This window comes from Dreissena polymorpha, chromosome 11, assembly GCF_020536995.1.
Source record: "Dreissena polymorpha isolate Duluth1 chromosome 11, UMN_Dpol_1.0, whole genome shotgun sequence".
NCBI lineage: Eukaryota > Metazoa > Mollusca > Bivalvia > Myida > Dreissenidae > Dreissena > Dreissena polymorpha.
In genome coordinates, this window is record NC_068365.1 from 77,818,555 (window position 1) to 77,829,820 (window position 11,266).

General features: G+C 33.4%; 1 protein-coding gene across 1 annotated transcript in view; it reads right to left on the minus strand.

Moving 5' to 3' along the window:
* The window catches only part of LOC127849954 (uncharacterized), a 118,501-nt gene extending 107,235 nt beyond the window's left edge, over positions 1-11,266 (minus strand). Inside the window, exons 1-4 of the mRNA XM_052382694.1 lie at positions 11,126-11,266; positions 8,392-8,448; positions 4,943-5,047; positions 3,650-3,927 (exon numbers count right to left, since the gene is read on the minus strand). Of these exons, the coding sequence (XP_052238654.1) occupies positions 3,650-3,927; positions 4,943-5,047; positions 8,392-8,427 (419 nt within the window). The 5' untranslated portion in view covers positions 8,428-8,448; positions 11,126-11,266. The remainder of the gene's footprint in view (positions 1-3,649; positions 3,928-4,942; positions 5,048-8,391; positions 8,449-11,125) is intronic.

Below are 11,266 nucleotides of genomic sequence, written 5' to 3' on the forward strand. Positions count from 1 at the left end.
CAAGTGCCCCAGATAATTATTTGGGAAATAGGGTTTTCAACCATTGATTTTGAAAAATAGAGTGATTCCATTCTTCATATAGAGTGAAATGAGTAAATAAAAATGCATACCTTAAAATAATTGCTGATTTACTTCCGTTGACGCTGCACACTTGTACTGATTCAATAGAACTGTAAACTATCATCATAAATTTTAATAAACTGATGTTTCGTAATGTCTTTAATCCTTGAAACTGTCCATGATATAAACTTTAAAAAATGTCGACAATTTCTAACCAATGACATGCCTTTTTATACTTTTGACAGGTTCGTTAAGTCACAGACTTTCCATCATGTTTTTTGGATGTAAACTCAACTGCTGTATACACAGTTTCTAACAAAATCGATAACACGAATGATTCGGCACTTATTGGCTCTTGCTTTCTTGATTCGAAAAAGTTTGCGATCGGCTGATATTTTGGGGCAACAATCTCGGACGTCTTTCGACCTCTCTTAGCTATTTTTATTTTGCATCGTAATAGAAACTGAAAGTACAGACGCTTTACAAATACATGCACAATGAGCGACGAATTAGGTCAGATTGAAAAGTTAACGCATAGCGTTTGAATAACTATGACCGTTTGCTGAGCTTGCTGAATGTAAGCGTCACCGCATTACGATAATAATTACAAAGAGAAAATACCTGAAATGAGCAAAGCATTTTTAATCGAAGTTTTGTATCGTTAATTTGACGAATTTGCGTATAAGTCAAATTGGTTGCGTTTTCAATACTCATGATATTGTATTTCTTTGCATTTTTAAACATTTTAATAGGGTGAAAGACGCAGATACGTAGCTTATCAAGGGGCACTGAGAACTGGTTAACAGACATGATATTTTGGATAATTGTAAAAGTTAGGAAAGCAGATATACATGTATGGGGAGAACGAGAAACGTAAACAATGTTAACCAGAAAGGCACACTCACAGGCAATCGGCACCTGTGTCGGAAGCAATTACTAGGAATCATTAAGAAAGTAAATCGATAGAAACAGAGAACCTACACTAGCGCACCCATTGAGCAATTCTTATAAGTCATCGTCGTGATTTTCGCAAAAGTTTTAACAGCCGTTAGACATTTATGATCGATTTTCTTATTAAGCGAATGGCAACAATTTTTGAATCGACTAGATTGCAGCCAAAATATTAAGCACTTACCGCGTGTCAATGTTAAACTTTAAACAGGTCGTCACATAAACTTGCAGAAGATGTGAAAAAGGCACCATCATGGAGGCAGCCATTTTTTCCAAACAAACCAGTTTCGCACCAAACGGCAAATATAACAAGAGTTCTGATTGGCTAATGCCATAATCTAAAAATAAATGCTGGTCGAGCAGGATTTTTCTGCTCGAGCAGAAAAAATGCTGGTCGAGCAGTAAATTTGCTGCTCGAGCAGCATTTTGCTGGTCGAGCAGCATTTAAATGCTGCTCGAGCAGCATTTTTTTCTGCTCGAGCAGAAGTTAAAGTTTCGACCCCTTTGGTATCCCATAAAAGCGAACCAATAGTCTGCAGCAAATAATAGGCTTCCTCAGTGATGTTAAACAAAACACTTGGCAAAGAAGATAATATTTTGGCGGTTTAAAGCAGATAATTGCAGTATGAAGTACTTTTTAGAAAACAGCAAACACTTCCAATGTCTGACAGCACTTCTACTGGCTTTTAAAGGGACTTGTTCAAAGATGGTCAAAATTACTATTTTCCAACTATTTGTCATAATTTCAAAAAAAAATGTATAATAATGTGGGAAAAAACTCTAGCCTGTTTGAATAGCACAGGCAAAAAAACAAATAGCTTTATTCTGAACCTTTTGAAGCATTAAGTCTGACTGTCAAATTCTTGTTACAATCTAGACTTGGTAAATCAGGTACACAGTATATAGATTTATGCCATTATTGCACGAATGAAAATGTGAATGATGACAAAACAAAACTTAACCTGCCCAAAAATTTAAAAAGGTAAGTATGTGCGAAAAGAAGCTGATGTCAACAAAGAAAACACTTTTATATGTCTCATTTTCACACAAAACAAAAAGATCTACCATTGTTTAAATAGATAAAATGAAAAGAAAATGGCAATCTTAGCTTTACTTTAATGTAAACTCTCTATTAACACACACAGAATAAATTGTTTAACTAACAAGTCATTGTGAAGAAAAGTCTCAACCATAAAAATTTACAATATTTACATGAAATGATAATTGTTGGTATTTTAATAAATATCATGCAGCCTTCACTAACTCCAGTATCTGAATTTTTGATGAACAATAAATATTCCTGCGTTTAAGCGTTTTAGATGAGGCTTTATTACAGCATTCCTCCCCCTTGAGTATTAAAACCATGTATCAAATATCATTTTAAACTGTAGTAAAATCAATTGTTTGCAATTTTGTTGTTGAACAGGTTTTTTTATAGAGAAGTCATCAATATTTTATCCATGACACTTCAAGGTTGAAGAATTCATGAACTGATTATAGAAAGAGTGCATGCATAAAACAAGTAGTTAGATATTCAGTCAAGGATTGATCATCAAATTTTTTTATCACTAATTCAATCTTCCAATGCACAATTCAAGCCAAAACCATCAAATAAAAAAAAAACAAGCATCCTCATAACAAGTAAACACGAAATATAGAACAGTGGATATAGAAAGTTATTAATCAATTGTTCTATCAGAGAATCAATCAACCAGCAAACCATCTTAACAAGCAAGCAACAAACAAATACTATCAAACAAATGAGTCGACCAATCAATCAATCCATTGATACTATAAAATAATGTGAATCAGTCAGTTGAGTTGTGTTCTGAAAAATTGGGCTTAATGCATGTGCGTAAAGTGTCGTCCCAGATTAGCCTGTGCAGTCCGCACAGGCTCATCAGGGACGACAATTTCCGCTTTAATGGTATTTTTTGTTTAAAGCGGGTATATACGATTTTGTCAAATATTAATGAATTTATATAAACTGTGTAAAATACTTATTATATATATATTTCAATATAAATTAACATAAAAGTTAAGAAGAACATGTGTCGAAAAATGCGAAATAAGCCAGATATTTAATTCTGAAATTGAAAACGGCTGTACAGCCGAATTCGCCAGCATGTATACCATACATGTACGATGTGCATCTAAACTTAGTTTAACGGTTTATTTGAATTTCTGCAACGATATCTATTCATACGACACATGAACACCATCTCCGATCCTAATACAAAGACGAATGCTTCGGTTATTGTAAGAAAATATGTACGTCACTATCGGCTCGGGGCGCTAATTTGTCTTTGCTGCATTTTATGAAATTCGGCTTTAATGTATAATTTTTCTTGCCTATTTTGTGTTATTTTAACATATTTTATCAATATATTAGAATTAAACACATATAAAAAATCGTATATACCCGCTTAAAAGAAAGTCCCTTTTTACCGAAAATCTAGTTTAAGCGGAAAGTGTCGTCCCTGATTAGCCTGTGGGGACTGCACATGCTCATCTGGGACGACACTTTATTCCTATCCATAAAGCCCAGTTTTCTCAGAACAAGACACATATAAAATAATGTGAATCAATCAATAAATCAAATAATCAAGAAATCAACAAATAAACAATAACAACTCACCTTTCCTTGTATTTGTTGTCCTTCACATGATGGTCAATTACTCCAACCACACACTCTTCTAAATCCCTATCAGCGCTAGGGAGACAATTATGGTCTACTAGTGTGAGGAGTAGCCTCCCTTCCTTCTGAAGAGCACTCAAATTTAAATTGTCCCTGAAAACAAGGCTGTCCAATGGGATACCAAGTTTCTGGAAGAAGTATGTGGTCTCTGTTCTTAATCTGAACTGACTCTTGGGGATATTTAAGACAGGAACCAAGATGCTTGAGTCCTTCTCTCTCTGAAAAAAGTTACAACATTACTGAATTGCCACAGTCATAATAAAATAATGGTAACCAATATTGTTGTACTCCAATGATGTTACACTATCTTTTTCGTCGCAGGCATGTAAAGTAAAAGAGCAGAAATGCATTCTGCACAAACTGACCCTTACACACACACAAACTCATGGTCAGACCGTGCGATAACTACATGCATATGCCCTCCTTTGGTGGCATAAATAGTGGTTACAAGCATTTCTTTATACGAGTCTATATTAGGGAAAATACAATCAATAAGTCCCTTTCAAAAATGAACACAAATCAATACAAAGATTCTTTTTTTCTTCAGTAAATATAAACTTTACTTATAGTACAATTATTATTTATTGTAAAATGGCATGTTTTTAGAAATGCTCACACACAATCACATCACTCATAAACAAGTTGAAAGAATACTTTTTGCGACTAAGTTCCAGGTAAAGTTTTTATGTTTCTTTTTGCAAAAGTTCTACAGAATTCGCTACATTAACTTTTAGATTGCAAAGAACCAATGTCAACTAGAGATTAGGAAGATGTCTGTCCATGGAAATCCTATCTGAAGTGGAAAATCACTTGTGTATTGCAAAAGTACAAATACAAGTTTTTCCAACCTTTTATCATGCAACAACAGTTTTCAAGTTAACTCAGGGACACGTCACTGGTTAACTGTAGTGAATGTGTTATTATTACTATATGGACTCAAAGATGGGAACCAAAAATGAATTACTGCACTTTAATCAAATTCTAAAAGAGGTCCAACAGACTAACATGTTTGTGGAATTATTCTTTAAATAAACAACATTTTTTCTACAAATTCATGATGATTATTTGCATGAATAATGGACAGTCACATTTGTCAAATCAGCAAATTAAATTTTTTACTACATGGAGGATGAACCAAAATGCAAGTTAATCGTTGATCACTCATAAATGACAGTAAGTACTGTCTTGCACTGAGGTCAACAAATATCCTCTCTCTTTTTTGGTCTTACTCACCTGACTAAGATAGAACGCATAAACAATGGCGCACACAGCAGAGTCTAGGTCACACGCCTCGTTTCCGATGACAACATGCACTAAAGACCCTGGGCAGAGGTTATCCTGAAAGGCGTAATGAGGTGGTTCATTGAACAAATATGACAATGGATCCTCGTGTAAATGCTTGTTTGTTGTTGTTTTAGAAGTGAAAACTCTTTGCTTTAATACTCAAACCTGCTTTTATATTTACCAATTTACATAATCACAGTTTGCAACTTTAAATTTTTTATTGATAATGCAAAAGGAATTTTCATGTAAGCAATTGTCTTTTCTACCTATAAAATCATATGGCATGAATAACATATTGAACAGAAGTCATCATAAAAGTGAAGCAGATTCCAAGGACTTAGGGGCCAAGCAAATTAGCTTCCTCTGTCCAAGGATACTGAACCAATCAAATTACAGCAAGTGCACAGCTCCTCCTTTTGAATCATTCATAAATAACTAAGGTGCAGTTAACTGTGAACAGAAGTTTCAGATCACGCATAAATTGAACATGTGATTCATACATGATCAGTCCCGATTAGCAATTGTAATAACTTGACCAATCATGGATAGGCAGAGTAAATTTATGCAGGCTTTTCCACAACAAGATGAATAGATTTTATGTATTTATTTCCTTTACATTTCCAACTAATAGCATACATTAACCAAATTCTCAACCACATTTTGTGATCAATAATTGCAAGAGTATTTTGCTGGATTATAAGTAGTAATGAAATTGCATATGGTTATGATATTGTTAACAACACTACCGGTAATACATGGATAATTAAAAAAAAAAATTAACAAGATACCTATGTCATGGAATTGGACAATAAATTTGATGAGGTTGCAATGAATTTTACTAAAACAGATTTTCATTTTGCAAATTTGTTCTATTTTTTACCTCTTTTATGAAGTGGACCAAATGGCTACCTTTCAAAACATTTTTAGCACACCAATTATGAGTTGGTAGATGTGTGAATACGTTTTTGTTAAAAGTATTAAAATATTGTCTTTCAATTGTAAACAAGAGTTCCGCGGTCGGAGATGACCGCATTGAAGCCGGATTTTTGATTTAAATGACAGGAAAGTACCTTTCGTGTTTTTGTCAATGCAATACTTAAATTACTGAAATATTGTTCAAAGGTCAAAATGAAATGTAAGTACTTTTCAAGGCATGAGCAAACCTTGTGTTATGTTTTGACCTCGACCTTCAAATGAATGACCTTGAAATGACCAGTGGTCATCTAAGTGTGCTTGCAAACCTTTACGTCAAGTTTGAGATTCTAGTTCCAAGCATACCAAAGTTACAACAATTTTAACATTTAAGTTCACAGTGACCTTGACCTTCAAATGAATGACATTGAAATGAATGACCTTGAAATGACCAGTGGTCATCTAAGTGTGCTTGCAAACCTTTACGTCAAGTTTGAGATTCTAGGTCCAAGCATACCAAAGTTATAACAATTTTAACATTTTAACATTGAAGGTCACAGTGACCTTGACCTTCAAATGAATGACATTGAAATGAGCAGTGGTGATCTTCTAGTACTGGCCAACCTTTATGTCAAGTTTGAAGACTCTAGGTACAAGCATACCAAAGTTATAACATGGAATAAGAACTTTAACATTTTTACCTACCAAAGTTATAAGAACTTTAACATTTTTACATTCAAGGTCACAGTGACCTTGACCTTAGAATGAATGACCTTGAAATGACCAGTGGTCATCTAAGTGTGCTTGCAAACCTTCATGTCAAGTTTGAAGACTCTATGTCCAAGCATACCAAAGTTATAACAATTTTAACATTTTAACATTTAAGGTCACAGTGACCTTGACCTTCAAATGAATGACATTGAAATGACCAGTGGTCATCTTCTAGTACTGGCCAATCTTTATTTCAAGTTTGAAGACTCTAGGTACAAGCATACCAAAGTTATAACATGAAATAAGAACTTTAACATTTTTACATTCAAGGTCACAGTGACCTTGACCTTCAAATGAATGACCTTGAAATGTCCAGTGGTTACTTACTAGTTCTGGCCAACCTTCATGTCAAGTTTCAAGACTCTAGGTCCAAGCATACCAAAGTTATAACAACTTAAACATTTTTATATTGAAGGTCACAGTGACCTTCACCTTCAAATGAATGACCTTGAAATGACCAGTGGTCATCTGTTAATCCTGGCCAACCTTCATGTCAAGTTTGAAGACTCTAGGTCCAAGCATACCAAAGTTATACCATGAAATAAGAACTTTAACATTTTCGAGCACGCCGCCACCCCCCGCCCGCCCGCCCGCCCGACAACATCAATCTATAAGCCGAGATTTTTTCGAAAAAAATCCGGCTAAAAAGCAACTGTTAAAATAATCATACATGGTAAATGCCAAATCAAGATGACTTAGGCTTTACATCAGAGCCATTCTTGCATGGCCAAATAGCAATTAATATACACTTTAATACATGGATTGAATGTGCATTCATGTAAATATCATCATGCCATATTCCCTTTTTAAATGCATTTTCCTATATAAGTTTAAAGGGATCTTTTCATATTTTGGTAAATTGACAAAATAAAAAAAAAAATGGTTTCAGATTCGAAAATTTTCGTTGTAGTTAATATATTTGTGAGAAACAGTAATACAGTTACTGAACATTTACCATGCTCTAATATATCCATTATATGCATCTTTTGACGATTTAAAAACCTGAAAATTATAAAGCGTTGCAACGCAAAACGATTTAAAAATTTGGAGAGTCTTGTTGTTGTCATTAAATTGTTTGACACTACAAGGATTGCTTATATAAAGTATCATAGTATGAGCACTGATGGCCGAGTGGTCTAAGCGATAGACTTACTCCAGGGGTCAGTGTCCAGCTGAGGGTTACTTTTTTTTTCTTTTCTTTTTCAAGTGACTTGTTTAATCTACAAAACATTTTAGACACCTAAATGCTGTACCCTAAATTTCATATGATGAAGAAAACATGTTGTATATACCTCATATACACATGCATATTTTACAAAAGGACAGGTGGACATAAAGAAATATGTGAATATGGTGTCCATATTCAGGCATTCCGCTGTTGTATTACAGTACATGTGTACATCTCTTTTTCCATTTTAACATATTGTTTAGATACTTTTAGCTTTCACTAAGCAAAAGCTTATATTTAAACCCAATTCAGAACATTAATTATTTAAATGACATTTTTTTGTTTGATGCAGTTATGATTCAGATTGACAAAAAGTCATTAAATGAGTGTCCAGATTTAGGTATATGGGCATTTGTTCTCCTTTTGTTTTGTCTAGATTAAGTAGAGTTATGCCCCATGATATTCAATATGATTTAATTCAAAATAAAATAAAAAATCGAAAAAACGGCCCTCAAAATAAATTGTTTTACAGAAAGAATGACCTTACCACAAGATTTTTGGATTGCTGAAGAAATTTATCCATTATTTTGACCAGAAGGCGTGCCTTAAAAGACAAAGAGAAACTTATATATCATTTATTAACAATACTAGAATATACTATTCGAAGACTGCATTAATAAATAACTGGATTAAGACTCTGGAACATTTATAATATATAATCACTTTCATTACGTCAAATCAAATATGTACTTAATATTTTGAAATATTTGCTTAATCATCAATAGATCATCATTAGATCCATTGCTGTTACTGCTTTTGAAAGTATTCAGTTCTAACAAAGATCTTACTTGAAAAAAATAGCTAATTAGAAGTTCTGGCTTGCGAATATTTTCCGGGCGATATATGCTTTAATTTTGCCATTTTTGGAAAGATTTTCAAAACTGTAAGATTTAAACACAGAAACTTAACAATAAACAATAAATATCTTGGGTTCTTTGATTGTAAGAGAATGTTAACAAAACAAATGTCACTTTCTTGCAGGCTCAACAATCAAGAACAATGTCTTTTTCACATTGACAGTAGTACTTTTCAGGATTTTTTTGAATGGCAATATAATGCAGTAATGTTTAATAAATTCATTTAATTTGTATTTGAACAAAAATAAATGATCACATGACAATTCATTTAAATATTATTAATATGCAATTAAACAGATGATTGTTTATAAATAACAATAAAAGTAAGAAGCTGGTTGACAAAAAAGAAACATATGTATTGAAGAGTACACTATTGACATTAAGTAAAACTTAAACAAAGCCATACAATACACTTTATTCATTGACAACAAGGCTCAGTCATACTTTAATGAAGAAACAGCTCATTCTTGACTCAAAATGTCTTGACCATAACAATGTTTGTGTACCGTAAATTTGCGAATATAATACGCCCTCGTGTTTAATACGCACCCCCAACTTTGGTCCAAATTTTTTGGTAAAAATTCAAAATCCGAGTAAAATACGCACTAAAAAATTCAGTGTCCGAAATCGGCCATGACACTGTCATTTCTGAAAAAAATGTATTCACACTTGTTAAAATAAAATTTCAGATTGAAGATTCCTGTTTAAAGTGATCGCTGTCATTTGTTCTCCCACATGTTAAATGTCTTTATATATTTTCTCCATTAAGTTTATTTGAACGTATTATTTCAAACAATAACGACATTTAGAGCAATACCGGTAATTATTGACCATATCGGCAAGCTATTGCATTCCCAGTACACATTACGTTCGACAGTGTTTACACCCACTCTAATTTTCGCGCGCTTTTAGACAAAGACTTGACAGGAAAATACATGAGAAATAGATTTGCTAGCGTAAGCGTCGGGTAAGCAACAAAATGGGGAAAATATATTTTTGTGTTGTGAAAATAGCAAACCAATTTGGCGTTATCACACATCTGTTTCACAGTGCTACCCCGGTATATTGATCGCGATGTGTTATCGCGCCGTTGTCATGACAGTTGCATAATAAATATCTGTCTATTGTTTATATTACCGTTGATTGTTTTATTAACGCAAACATATGGTTAATTTGATACCAATGTGACAATTAGCAATCGTTTACTCAGGCCCCTAGATCGGGACCCTTTTTGTCAACACCTCGAATACACTGGTCCCGCTGACAAGCGATTGCCCTTCTCAGCACCTTTACCGATAACACATGGGCCACCTGCTGACACCCGGGTCAAGCAGTCAGCAAAAGAAAGAAACAGAGACGCTGTTTTTTTATAACATTTAATTCCATTTGACAATATTCAGAAAGATGATAATTATAATTATAAAATAATAAGTATTATTATTATTATTATTATATATATAATATCGATGGTTGGTCTATTTAGCATGTACGGTACTATACGGTGTAGCCGTGACAATTACCGTAAGCACAGTTGCCCCCCTTTGATGTAATTGTGTAATTCAAAATGGCTTACGCGCAGCGAATTACAACGATTAAGTTGAACATTTTCACAGGAAAATTTTAGTTCTGATCTAAATTCGTATATTATACGCACCCCCTACTTGAAGAAAAATTTGGCAGGTAAAAAAGTGCGTATTATATTCGCGAATTTACGGTATTGAAAGCAGATATTATTGAACATGGGCACTTTCATTTCCTAAGACAACAGAGGCATAGCAGGGCTCAACATTAACAGTTGTCCTATTGCCCCTGGCAAGTAAAAGTTGGGTCCGGGCAAGTTATTATATAATCTAGTTGTCCGCCCAGGCAAGTGCAAAAAAAACCAAAGAGCATTAAATTTTGACTTTAATTAGACTTTAATTGCTGTAATCATTTTGTTAAATGTGCAAAAACAAAAAAGGTTTTATGTATCATTTTGATCTTTATTAAAAAATATGAAGTTTACAGTTAATGTGATATTTCATGTTTGGGCAAGTGGCTTTATGTTCAGGGCAAGTAGATTTTCTAAGTACTTGCCCAGCAGGGCAAGTTGGTTTTTAGGTTAATGTTGAGCCCTGCATAGGTTGTAAACTATCAACAAAAACAATATATTTTTTAACAAACAAGTTATTTCCTCTTTTGAAAACCAATAAAACTCATTTTAAGAATTACAACATTTATTTGAATAAAATAAAATAAGTTCCAAAAACGGTTACAAACGGTTACAAAATAAAACGTCCGGAAAATACTCCCATCCGGAAATTATCGCAAATAGAGGTCTGATAAGAATTTAAACAATATCAAAATGTCGCATGATTTGCTAACCACAATTTTATGACATTTGCACAATTTTTTTTATTCATAAATCGATCCAAGCCGTTGAAATGATTACAATTATTTAAACAAACGTAGCTTGACACTTCACAAATATAGATATTGGGCAGATTCAATTTTAAGGGAGAAAAC